Source organism: Cryptomeria japonica, chromosome 2 (genome assembly GCF_030272615.1).
Source record: "Cryptomeria japonica chromosome 2, Sugi_1.0, whole genome shotgun sequence".
Classification (NCBI taxonomy): Eukaryota; Viridiplantae; Streptophyta; class Pinopsida; order Cupressales; family Cupressaceae; genus Cryptomeria; species Cryptomeria japonica.
In genome coordinates this window covers 637,747,385-637,761,770 of record NC_081406.1, presented here as the reverse complement: position 1 = coordinate 637,761,770, position 14,386 = coordinate 637,747,385, and the positions used below count along the sequence as shown (strand labels likewise).

Sequence of the window (14,386 nt, the reverse complement as noted above, 5' to 3'; positions counted from 1 at the left end):
CATGAAGAAGGACATTACTGAATCTCCCTTGCTCATCTTGATTTGAAGAAGTTGCTGCCTTAGAGTAAGTGCCTGGCTGATGTTATTGATTTCGTATATTCCTTCTAGGTGTTTGAACATCTCCTTGGTTGAAGGTAACTTGGAGATGACTGGAACAAGATGATCCTTTACAGAATCAATTAGGAACTTCTTTGCCTTAAGAGCATTCTTCTTGAACGACTTTAACTCATCTGGATCTAAGGGTTCAGGTAGATCCTTGTCTTCCACAAACTGTAACAGCTCAATCTCTTCAAGGGCAAGAAGAACACGAACTTTCCAAGAAGTAAAATTGAGAGCACCATCAAGTCTGTCCTCTACCTTCAGTCTTGTAACCATCTTGCAAAACTAAAACAGCAAACTGAAAATGAAGGATAACTGATAATCTAATTACTTTATACTGAACCTAAAGCTCTGATACCATGTTAGTTTTAGTGATCAGACTTAATAATAAAACTCAGGAGTAAACAATGCAAACGAAACACAAGACAACACAAACAATTATCCTGGGAAAACCTCCCTCTTGGAGGTGAAAAACCCAGCCAAACTTCTCAAATCTTATTAATCAACAATCAGTGGGTCTCTTTACAATTAGCTTCAGCACATTAAGTATTTAACAGAGTAGTATTAGGTCAGCAAATAGAACAAGCATGTAACTTATCTGCAGTCCACAAATGGAGTTTGCTGATCACTCATAAATTGCAGACCTGGAGATATGTTCGTTGTGCCTAGGAAGGATTTCGCTGCCTCTATTGTCTTGTAGATGAGCTTCACTACACCTGCAAATCAATTTGCTGCCCGAGACAGACAGTCTGCTGACCTTGGATAGGGTTTGTTTACTTTCTCCAATAGTTCGCTAATGCTAGAAGGAGATTCTTTGATGCTAGGAGTATTTCACTGATAGAAGATTGAACTTGCTGAATGGAGAAGTTCGCTAAAGATGTGTAGATACAATGAATGATACTTGCATATATAGGAGACTTGGCCTCCTTAATTCACCTAAGTCGGCTAGCACATATAATCTTAATTTTATCCTTTAACTTGGCGCCAAAACCCCACAAGTTACATATAGGGCATGATTAATTACAAGACTTTCTTTTATCGCCCAGAATAGGTCCAGACCTATTACAATTTAATTACAATTATTTTGGGCCCAACCCTAATGAGTTTAAACGCATAGATAATGATCAAACTGTAATTGCTTTTAGCAACATTAAGGTTTGATAATCCGAGCTAATATAATCCGAGCTAGCTACTAATTTCAACACTCTCGAGGGCACAAGGTTGGGTCAACCTTGGATGGAGAGTTTGCATCAGCAAAGGAGATTGAGATAGATGAAGACACTAAACAACGGACAACCTATCATTGCGATCAGCTACTTCAAAGAGGAGGAAATGACATTCAGAGGGAGTTGAATTCTGAGAATTCAAAGCACGAGTTGAGAGCATTTAAGGTTCTAAGATTGATCAATAGAGGGAAGTTCACTTCCGGAGGATTTCTTTGCAATCTCTGAGGCAGGGATCAAGAGGAAGTTCTGTGAAGAAGTGAAGGTGTCAGCTAAGTAGGTTGCAGTGTTGCAAGGCTAGGTGCTAAAGTCCTTGAAAGACCTCTTCAGCTACAGAGAACAGAAGTGCACAGTCAATCTAGATTTGACATTGGTAGCTCCGCAAACCTATTCAGAATAGGGTGATCTGGGATGAGGTCGAGGAGGACAATCCTCAACTCTAGCATGTCAGAAGTTCCAAAGGTGTGCATTGGAAACCGTTCCTCTAAGGAAAGCATTGCAGGCAATCTTGGATGAGGAGGTCAGGAGATTGATGCAAGTGCTTGGAGCTTCAGAGGGAGTCACATCATCATGAAGATTTGTTGTAGTGTATATTTCTCTGAGACAGAGAAATATGAGGTGAAAGCCCTTGTAGTGTATATTTCTCTGAGATGAAGAAATATGAGGTGCAAGCCCTTGTTCATCTTTAAGACTGAGATGAGATGTCATGTTGAGAGACTCTGTGACGACATCACGTTGAGAGACTCCGTGATGAACATCTCTAAGACTGAGATGTGTTTCTTTCCACACATGGGAGTAGCAATGGTGGACGTCATGTTGAGAGACTCCATGACGACATCACGTTGAGAGACTCCGTGATGAACATCTCTGAGACTAAGATGTGTTTCTTTCCACACATGGGAGTAGCCATGGTGGACATCATGTTAAGAGACTCCGTGATGAACATCACATTGAGAGACTCCGTGATGAACATCTCTGAGACTGAAATATGTTTTTCACAAATGGGTGTAGCCATTGTGGACATCATGTTGAGAGACTCCATGATGAATATCTCTGAGACTGAGAAGTGGTTTTCCCCAAATGGGTGTAGCCATTGTGGGCGTCATGTTGAGAGACTCCATGACGAGGATACTTGAAAATACCTCCCTAGCTAAGAGGGAGTGTTAGTGTTTTGTAGCTTCAGGAGCTATTTTTCCTTAATATAATTGATTCAAGGCAAGTCAGCCTTTGTATTGTAAAACAAAAGAATAAATATTTAAGGCAGGTCAGCCTTATATTATAAACAATTATTGTATTACAAAGGTCGGCCCTAGAAAGGTGGTCACCTAACTTGCTATATAAAGGAGGTGGAGCCTCCACATTATCGCCTCTCCAATTCACATTTTCCTAGCAGCAGTACACATCTTTCAGCTCCAGATCTGATTCTTTGAAGAAGTATTATCATTCGCTCAAGGAGAAGTAGCATATATTATTGTACAAGACTTGGCCAAATTCAAGGGCCCAATTTTGTATGCAAACTTCTGCACTTATTCCTTAAGAAGATATTATTTGCTGAGTTTTTCTCCCTCGAGTAGGAGGGTTTTCCCAGGGTAAAATATTGTGTTCATTGTTCTATGTGTTATGCTTTCTGCTTATTGCATTTCTGATCTTAAAAACAATAGTTTTACTACAAATACATCCAAGTTTCAAGGCATATGTGTCAAACTTTTGATACCACATTCTAGGTGAGAATTTTAAACTATAAAGAGACTCTTCAATTCGCAAAACATTTTATCCTTGGCTTTTTGGTGAAAAAAGATCTTTTCACAAAACACTCAGATTGTTGCATGCAGATATCCTTCTCTAGATTCCTATGCAAGAAAGTTGTTTCCACATCCATTTATTCTACTCCTAAATCAAAAGAAAAAACGACAAATAGTAGGAATCTAATTGAATTCAACTCAGCAACAAGAAAAAATATCTCACCAAAATTTATTCCCTCAACTTAGGAATACCCTTTTGCCACCAATGCTGCTTTATACCTTTCCAGTTCTTCAAAACTAGGTTTTCATTTTAAGACCCAATTGCACCCAAATCCTACCTTCCTTGAGGTGATCATTTTAAGACCCATTTGCACCCAAATCCTACCTTCCTTGAGGTGATCATCTAATCCCAAGTCTGATTTTTATCAAGAGCAACCATCAATTTGTTCATGGTCATTTTCCAAAACTTGCTCTCTTTTGATGACAAATCTTTATGCACATTTCTAGGATCATCATTAGTTGCAAATTAAAAAAAAATGCAATGAAATTCAATAGAGCTATTGAAATGATAATTAGATGTTGTAATTAATTAAGGAGAGGAATACTCCTTATATAGAAAACTACAAGACAATCTTTCAATAATGGAAACGCTCGTGAACTACAGACAAAAAACGTAACTTACTAAACAGAAACTAGATGACCATTATAGATAAATATAACAATATTACTTTAATACCCTCTCTTAATGGTCATTCCACTAACTACCCTACAAAAGACTTGACATAATCTGTAGATCATTTGGCCACAAAAACATAAAAGGTTGCCCCCTTCTCAAAACGCTCTGTGACATGAGCCTATTGAGACCCTCCTTGGTTCTAAAGAACTTCTGGATATGACCAAGTTTCACACAATCCTTCCAACATGATGTTGGGTAACAAAGCTATCCCTCCCACTATCTAGAGACACAGAAACCAAGATCAACTTCTCCAAAACTTTGATTTTTGTTGATAAATGATCAGCAAAAAAACTGAAACTTACTATAAGACTGTACCATGATTTTGTGGAAAAATCATCAAACCCTTGAAGCGATGCTGAAATCACACACGATTTTGTGCAAAAATCAGCAAAAACCTTGTTTAACTTCATTTTGTGGAAAAAATGGTACAGCCCCACAAACTCAAAAATTGTCAAAAAGAACCCATGATTTTTGTATGAAAAAATCACACAAAAAACGAAAAACCCAATATAAGTACAATGGCCATACCATAAGTTTTCCACAAGATATCTCAAGTATTGCTACAATGATAGCTCGAAGGTTGCAAGACCTTGAGGTGCTCATCGTTCATAGGACCAACATAGAAGGAAAGAACTATGACTGTTATGTAAACAAGCATCATGTTATGGATGCAATTGTCTATAAAATTCAACATGATCAATACTACAATGATGTTACCATTGATATTGATGTTGTAAATCTATTGCCAAATACCACCATGGATGTATCAAACATGTTTCATCGATTGAAAGAAAATGCCCAACAAACAAACATTTTGACAACAAGTGCAACTACTGATATGAATAATGAATCTGAGTTTGAATAATGCATCTAAGTTTGAAAGCTCATCATCACATACTGAAACTGCCAAATGCAACTCAAGAGTTGCAAGCCATCAAACAATAGAGGTTTCTGGAAAAAATCTGAAAACCCATCAAAAAAACAGGTCTTAGCAAACCCTAGGTCACACGCTAAAACCCTAGGTCGACAGGAAACAGACTTCATGCGACATAATAACAGAGACTTTGTGCGACAAAAAGAACCTTTAGCAGACCCACAATTTTTAGAAAATCGTGCAAAAGAATGATGGTGCGAAAAAAAACACTAAGCCATCGTGAGAAGAAACAGACTGCAAGGTTGTCATAAACTCGAAAACCCCTCCAAAAAATCTTCACACAACAAAACATCTTGTCATCATGCAAAAAAGCCAGACCCAAGTTGTGCGAAAAAGAAAACCAGGCATCTAAAACCCCTAGCTCAAACTCAAAAAATCTCATACAAACTTTGCAGCAGCCCACGATTTTATTAAAAAACCATCAAATCTTGCAGATAAAACTGGTAGAATTTTTTGCAGAAAACCTGTCATCGTGAAGAGCCATCTCGGGAAAAGAACAAGTCGTAGCGAAAATAAATAAGTCGCACAAAACCCACAAAAAAGACCCTCGATCCGTCGTGAAAAAAATTACCCATGCGTTCTTTCGTGATGCTTCGAAAACCCTTTGATTTCCTGCAAAAAAACCCGCGTTTTTACTACAAAAGATGAAATTGCAAATTCATAGAAGAAACATCCCGAGTAGAACCCTCGAACCCACAAAGCAAAAGAACTTTCACGCCCTGCGATTTGCACTCAATATGTAATTTTTCTTTGAAGTTCGGTGTGATTTTCAAGAAGAAAATACGCCCAAATAAAAACTTCAAAAAGAAGCCACAAAAATGCAGATCACAAACCCTCAAGCTTCACAACAAAGCATGATTCTTTGAACTTTTAAAACTCAAAAAAAAATCTTCATACGCAATTATACAGTAAAAAACCCACGACAATTTTTCATAAAAATCATTTCAAAAAATAATAAATTCTAGGTAAAAGCCACAAATTTTTTAAAAAAATCGTCAAAAACTTACGGAAACTTCTACTCTGATACCATGACATGATAATTCAATGTTGTAATTAATTAAGGAGAGGAATACTCCTTATATAGGAAATTACAAGACGATCTTTCCATAATGAAAACAATCATGAACTATAAACAGAAAAGGAAACTTACTAAAAAGAAACTAGATGTCAATGGGCCCTTGGTCTACTGGTGAAGTTGAATGGCTCCAAATGAGCCCACCAGGGATCAAGTCTTGCTGAGTGCAAGGCTCCGACATCATAAGGGATGAGGTCGGGATCGTGCCCCAAGCGAATTTGGCAGAATGGATACCCCTCGGTCCTTGGCTCTTAGCCGAAGAGGTTCAGCCTATTGGCTAGTGCCCCTGTATCAGGTGGCAAAAAATACTTTGTGAAGGCCCTCGTTGGGCTGGTAGCTCGTGGGCTTCATGCCCTTGCTGGGTTGTCGTGCTCGCAGGTCTCGACCTCCATCAAAAAAAAAGAAACTAGATGACCATTACAAATAAATATAACAACATTACTTTAATAGCTTATACCTTTCTAGTTGCTATCTTTTTCTTGTTGACCTTCTCAAGGGTGGAGTATATAACTCTTTATCCTAAGTTCTTGTTTGAATATTCACCCTTCCTTTACTTATCCACAAACCTCAATAGGTTCATTTTCAAATACTAGAATTTTGTATTTTACATCACAAATTGTATCTCAACTTTTTTATTGCCTTTCTCTTCACTTTCCTTTGGTTGACCAACATTAGAAAAACTTTTGATTTCTTTCCTTCTATGACACTTTAAAAGAAACAAGATTCCAAAGCTTATAGCCATTTCACTATAACCAATGAAAAATATTTTTCCACTTGACTATCTATCTTGGTTCTTTTCACTTTAAGTACATGGACAAATGCATCAAAACCAAAGATTAGTTTAATGAACATGAAAAGGTTTCTTCCATTCCAAAACTCATGGAATTTTATCAATAAGTATTGAAGTAGGAGACATATTGATGATATAACAAACAATGCTTGTTGCTTAGGTCCAAAAAACTCTAGACCGACACTAGCATGCATGTTTCTTGCCTTCTCATTAATGTCCTGTTCAACCTTTCAACCACTCCATTTTGTTAATGTGTGTATGGGGAGATCATTTGCCTTGCTATTCATTATTCTTGCAAAAAATCTCAAAATAGAGCTAGCAAAACTCTCCATCGTCTATTCTATGGATTTTTATGTCACCCTGTTGAGAAAATAACACACTGAAATACAACAATTTTCCTTTTGTCCAATAACAAAAGTTATGTTGATTAACTAGATCTAAATTATTTCAACAAAATATTAGCACTTAAAAATAAATTTAGAGTAGTGAAGAGAAAAACACATGATATACCCCAAGAAAACCCAGCAACAAAATAGTTACAATACACTTCAAAGATTAACTCTTCTTGGAAGTCTTTTGGCTTCAATTTTCAAGAGACAAACCAACAGTAAAACTCTACAAAAGCAATCTTTTAGCACTTAAAAAGCCCAACATTTGTCTCCAACATTCACCCTATAATGCTCCAAATCAGGATGAGAATGCCTAAACCACTCACTCAAGGCTTGTTTATTTAGGCAATGAACTCACCTACAAACCACTAGTGGCATCCAAAACCATGTGCTAAACCAATGAGATGGCACAAATTCCAACACCTCTTTTAACCTAATTTGAGGTGTGATAAGTTGTTTGTAATTTCCAACCACCTAGTAGAAAATAAGAGATTTTCTCTAACTGTATCTTAACCAACTTGCCCAATCAAATTCAGCTCTACCACCCTATATTCACTCCACACATATCGATTATCTCAAGATTGCACTTATTTATTGGGGCATCCTAATCCACACATAACAGAGTTGTATCCTTTTCAAAATTGTCATAGTGAGTGATCACAATAACCCCTATTCACATGTCAAATGATTTTACAAGTATTATTAATAAGGACTTACTGTCAGCAAGTATTCCAAATAGGTTGGTCGAGAATATGGTAAAAAAAATTAGACAAAAAAATTGTCAAATATAAAAGAGGTAGAAATGAAAAGAGATGTGAAAAATGTCAATGGGAAGTTCAAATACATGGTAAAATAAGGAACACGTTATAATCGGAAAGATGCATTAGGATGGAGTGTTTATAATAAAAAATTTGGAGGTACTACAACCATATGAATGAACCTGATAGAACATGGGTTTAAATGGTGAATCCTCCATGAAGGTATTGAAGCTCATTGTTTCCGTAGCATTCAAAAGCTGGTTGTAGGAGATTATAAGGTGATTATTGTTGGTTTAGTCAAAGGAGCTATTACCAGTTGGAAATTAAATAGTGATCGATCATAGGTGTGTAAATTGTGTGAAAGACTTGAGGAAGCGACATTTCACCATCGTTGCATGGAAATGCAACAAAGAGGCAAACTTTCTACCAATTGCTAGCATGATCTATTAAATAAATAAGAGAAGATGATGAAAAAGAAAACAGAAATAGAGATTCAGAAATAAGACACATCATGAATTTATACCGGTTCACCATAAAAGGCTGCATCCACTCTCGAGCAAGGCAATCTATTATTCACTATTTTCAAATACGTATGTGGAATTCCATCCTCCAGCAACATCTCCTTCAATATTATCTACAACACTTAATTTATTCTTGATTGCAACCTTAACAAACTTTGACAGCAAAACATTTGCATCTTCGCATATCAAACCTTCTTGATTTGGTTCCATCTGATTCAATGTTTTCTATGCCTCTGTTAGGCAATTGTAAGCAAGGCAACTCTTGGAAAGAACACGTGGCAGGGTCATTTTTCCAAAACCTTGTCAAAGCAAGTTGCAAAAGGCGTTCATTCCTTAATGCCTGTGAAGTAGCATGTCCCTGTGTACTATGCATATGAGCATTATTTCCGACTATTGTCTGTAAATTATAGGATGACCACAGTAGAGCATGTTCCACTTGCAAATGTCCAAAACCATCAAAATTTAAAACAGCATAACATGACCCTAGATTTGAATCCCAATCCGAATGAGTGAATGATGATGCCACAATACCAATTATCTCATTTTTTCTAGTTTGTGTCTACTAGGTGCTCCCTTAGACGTATCTAATTGTCCTACGTGAGGATCAATTCTCAATCTTTTACAAGGATTGGCCATGTTATCCTTTGCTTCTGTCATTTCAGACCCATGTCCATTACAAGCATTAGTCACAGCTTGACACTTAGCAAGGATATCCACAAGCATCTCTTCTTTTTTATTCACTGCAACAATAGATGGTGTTTTTCAAGACCCTTATGAATTCTCAATTACTTTTGGGTTCTTGCATTCACCCATAACCCCATAGTCACGTTTCGCCTTTACGCATGATCTGAGGATGTAAAGCAACATTTGAAAAATGGTTGTAATCATATTCTCTAGCAACAATTTCACCCCTGTTTTGCTCCTCATTATCAATGAATCCTAACCGATGGTCATCCTTTTTGTGACCAAATTTAGGAGAACCCAATTTAGGCATAGCCCCAAGTGCTCCATTAGAATCCTACTGCATAGGAAAATCGACTACTTCTGGAATAAAACTCTTACGGCCATCTGATTGCATGTAGTCTAATTGGTTCACAAGACTGGCAACCTCAGTGGAGTTGCTTCTATTTAGACCGCCTGCAACTAAACCACTAGTCTTCTTTTCAACATCTAAACTCTGAATATCAGGGCTCTTTGTTGCTATCTACTTCATGTCACTACTTTTATCATATTCAAGCATACTAAGGAATTCATCAATAAATGAATCAGCAACATCATCTAACTGATCCAAAAGCCTCTTCGAGCAGCCAAGATCTCACACAATGGCGAATCTAAAGTACGATGAACTTCCACTTTAGGGTGACCCTCTACTACATACAAAGTGCCTAATTAGCTGCCCCAAGCAATTACCAAGACCCCATTTGTTACTTTCCACCTATTGGATTCAAAACTGATTTCACATCCTAGAGAACCCAATTGACCAGCAAAGATTAAATTTGTTTAAGCTAGGGAACATATCTAGAATCCCACAACAACCAACAATTCCCATTTTTCAGTTTTAATGAAATATCCCCTTTGCCAACAATATTGCAAGATCTATTGTTACCAAGAAAAACCTCACCGAAGTCACCGCTTTGCAGATTTTTGAAATACTCCTTGCACGAAGTGGCATGAAATGGCGCTCCCATATCAAGTACCCAAACATCAGTTGCAATTTCTTCTTTGGTTGAGATAAGAACACCTAAATCTTCTTGATACGCTACATTGGCTACCTCTTCTTTTGGTTGATTTATAGTCTTCTTGTAAGACCAACAATTCCTTTTGATATGGCCTTGCTTGCCACAATACTAGCAACCACCATCTCTACCTTTGGATTTTGACCTTCTTCGTTATTTATCACTATCTCTTGGACTCTTCCCTCTTTCTTTTGATCTTCCCCTATCATCTGCAATCAAAGCATTACCTGATGTTGGAGTCTCACCCATGCTCTTCCTTCACATTTCCTCACTTAAAATTACACCAACAACATCATCAAATTTTATTGTATTTAAACCAAAAACAGAGTTACTAACTGCCATAACCAAGCTATTCCAACTTTCTAGCAAAGAGGACAAAATTAACAAGGACCGAACATTGTCATGTCCCCCGCCTTGAAAGAAAAATCGATTTTGAGAAAATTGTCTTATTATAAGACCTCTCGATTTTCTGTAGGAGCTAATGTTTTAGGCATTAGATGCCTTCATAAAGCAAGTATGGGAAGCAACTATTAAATATTGCATATCAATAATCAAGTGTAATGAAGACCAAACGTTGGCATTATTACCAGTCATGTAATCTGGCAGAATCCGAAAGTAACAATCGACACGATATCGTGATCGATGTAGTAACTAACAACAAACATATTGAATACCTTTAATCCACAAAGGCAAGCAGTTGTCTCATACATCATCACTGACCAAGGAATAATTATCACGATCTGCAATTAGTTAGTTAACCAATGACAATTAAATTATAAGGAAGAGACACAAATTAGGCACTTGTTGCAAAGGGTTGTGGATGTTGAGACAACTTCTCACATCATGTCTCATCATGGCATACTTAAGGATGATCACAATTTCCTTGCAAAGGATCAAAAAGTTATGTTATATATATTTTTTCATAACTGCAGTGCTCACACGAGCCAATAGTCAACCAAGTGAGAGGAGGGTGAGAACCCATTTTATTGCAAGGTGAAGGACACATGCTCAAAGAGGAATCATAGCAGAGACGGCGTCAAGGTTGCACAAACACAAAGCCATAACAGGAAGAGCAACAGAAATTGTAATTCCAATCAGATTCATAACCAGTTCAAATAGCATGATCATAAGGAAATAAGTCAAGGACAGAGATCTTACCAACTAAAGCTCTGAACCAATACTCTTGTAGACAATAATACCATCAGAATTCCAATGATCATAGCACATTTTGTAGATCCATTGCATATTGAGTTTTATATCAGTTAAGAATGTTTTATTATTTCATTCCATATTCATATAAATCTCATGAATTAAGCTCTTCTTGATTTGAATATTACATAACGATAATTCCATTAGACATTTCTAATCAAAACCCTAAGAATCCAGAGTATAATCGTCTCATTAGATTGTGAAGATAGAGGAAATCTTACAAGGGACATTACAAACTTCTTCACCAAAACATATTTTAACAGAAGCTAAATGACTGATAACGGTATTAAAATTATTTTAAAGTTTTACTACAGAACCACCTTCAACCATTATCATATTAAACAACCGTTTTATTAGAAATACCTTATTCGATGTTGAAGGTTTTTCATACAACTTTTCCAAAATACTCATCAAATCAACAGCTGTTGTTGCTTTAGATATGTTAAATGCTACAGATGGATACAAGCACAACCAAATCACCCCCAGTGCTTTTCTATCCAGAATATCCCAATCTTCATCCAGCATAGTTGCCAATTTCTTTGCTTTAACATGTAATGATCACCACAAAACTCTCTAGTACAAATAATCCTGCTGAACACAACCGACTCTGATACCAATTGTTAAATAAATAAGAGCAGATGAACAAAAAACAAAACAGAAATAGAGATTCAGAAATAAGACACAACACAAATTTATAGTGGTTCACCTAAAAGGCTACATCCACACTCAACCAGGCCAATATATTATTCACTGTTTTAAGATGATTACATACAGCGATAGCTTGCTCTTTACAAACAATTATGATAACATTATCCAGAAAGTGAAGAGCCAACAGTCATTGGAGGGAAACGAAGTGACTGTTGGGTTCACATTCAACATGCTCAACTTACCTTCTTTGCTTTGGTTAATGAGTAGGCAAATTTTCAGAATGGCCTGTTCGCCATCCTTAACAAGGATCAACCATCAATCCTTCTGAAACTTCCTCCCTGCTAATGGCAAAATGGGAGCTTATGAAAAGGATATGGACAAAGGATACAGAGATTGTATTAGATGTTGTAGTTAAAATCGCCGTTGTAGACATGTTAGCAAAATGTGGAAGCATAGATAGGGTACACAAATTGTTTAACAAAATGCCTCAAAGACATGTTGTCTCATGCCCTACAACGAATGCCAAACATTCACAAACTAGATTTGTTGAAAAGTATCTAGAAACTTTCGAGCAAATGCAATCGGCAGGTATAAAGCAAGACTTAAAAACCTTTCCCTGCTTTCTCCCTGCCTACGGGCATCTATCAAAGATTAATGGAATGGGGAATTTGTTAGATGTCATGGATGCAACTACTATGGCGGACATGTATGCAAAATGTAGAACCATAAAGAGGGCACTTTAACTGTTTAGCATAATGCCCTAAAAACAGAAAAAATCAACAATCGAGAATACTTTCGAAAACAAAAAAATGTGGCTTATGGAACGTGCAAACTTACCAGTAAAATGAGCTTCAGGCGTTTGGCTTACATGAACGATAGGTAAACCCTGTCGTTCCTCAAACAATGTCGTCTTTGTTTCAAATTAAGGTCAGGTCGGCCTAATATACATAACTGTTGAATGTGAGACGTGAAGACTTTTATAAAATTATATTTATATTTTTAATTTAATTTGAAGAATATTAAATATAAAAAACAAAAAATGCTTGAATCATTTTATTTTATATAATAAAATCAAATACCAAAAGCCTGATATATTTTATTTATATAATAAATTTATCATAAAATTAATTTACAGTGAAAATATAATTTATATCAAAAGAACAAAATATTTATAATTATAATCATTAAATCTCGATATTTAAATAAGAGAAAATAATAATTTTATTCTAAATAAAAGAAACAATAATTTTCAAGAATCAAAGATTTTGCGAGGAGAGAAGAGAATGTGTGGATGTAGGAGAGACAACTCATTCATATCCTAAAGAGGGTGGGTATCAAGTGGCTGATATAAAAGACAAATATCCTTTGAATGGCGAGGGTATTAGTAGGTCTACCTATGTGTTTCCAAGTGATCAAACTAAAGGTGTAGAAGGTGGAGATAAGGTAGTAGCATCAGATGATAATACAATCTCAAGGGAAGATGTTGGGACTTTAATGATAAAATTGATTATAGGGGAAAAGGTGAATGAGTAGTAGCTAGAATCTAGTACATACAACGTTTCTAAAGATTACCCATGCTTGCTTTCAATCAATAAACTCCTTTCCATAGACCCCTTGTTGGATTATGTGGAATTGTTGAATATTGTACAAAGGCATACAAGATGTATAGAATATACACGCCTTGGAAAAAAGGGGCATGCTATGCAATGTCATTATAAAGCTCCATGGCCTAAACAGCCAGTCTCAACCTTGACATAAGGCAATGAAGAGAACAAATGTTACAAACCGGCAAGAAATGACAATCGCCTTAATATTCACAACCCGCAGATGCTTTCAATTTGTCGAGCTAATGTTGATCATCGGCGTGTTATTTCAAGAAAAGTTGTTCTAAGCTATATCTCTAAATATGCATCCAAATCATAAACAAAATTTGAAACATACATTGAAATTTTGAAAAGGCTTGGAAACACAAATAGCTATGAAGATAAAGCACTGCTCACATATCAAAAATCTATGATGAATATTGTTGTTGATCGTGACCTTGGTACACAAGAGTCATGTCACATGTTGCAAAAATTGTTGCATGTGACTACAGCCGACCACTTATATCTCTTAATGTGGGCAGAAAAACATTGCATCGGCTAACAAAATCAAAAATAAAACATGAGCTCACAAGTACTTATATTAACAATTATATGCAAAGACCTACAGAATTAGAGAATGTTTGTCTTGATAAAATAAGCACAACTATACACATGCCAGTTATCACAAAAACAATAAATGGCGCATACAACTGACGCCTACAATAGTTACTATGTACCCACTATTCAAGCATGCTCCATTTGAACATGATGTAAACTTTGAGACATTCTTTTGATTTGGGTTGCTATTATACAAACCTTTCCAAAACAATCAAATTGGCATAGGCATTACAAAAAAAGATACAGTAAGAAATTGGAAATTATTAGATGCTACAAATTATTGCCCTTGGCATATTAGCAGGGTAACAAACACACCTGGCCTTGA

At 36.3% G+C, this 14,386-nt stretch overlaps 1 protein-coding gene across 3 annotated transcripts in view; it reads right to left on the bottom strand.

Annotated features, from left to right (window-relative positions):
• LOC131055405 (uncharacterized) overlaps positions 1-12,814 on the bottom strand; it is a 64,554-nt gene extending 51,740 nt beyond the window's left edge. The window contains exons 1-2 of one of the 3 annotated variants that reach the window (XM_057989874.2): positions 12,698-12,807; positions 11,576-11,819 (exon numbers count right to left, since the gene is read on the bottom strand). In XM_057989874.2, the coding sequence (XP_057845857.2) occupies positions 11,576-11,601 (26 nt within the window). In that variant the 5' untranslated portion in view covers positions 11,602-11,819; positions 12,698-12,807. Of the gene's footprint in view, positions 1-11,575; positions 11,820-12,697 lie in introns of all 3 variants that reach the window. The other 2 variants (XM_057989882.2, XM_057989893.2) reach the window with 2 other exon arrangements.
• Between the last annotated feature and the right edge of the window lie 1,572 nt (positions 12,815-14,386).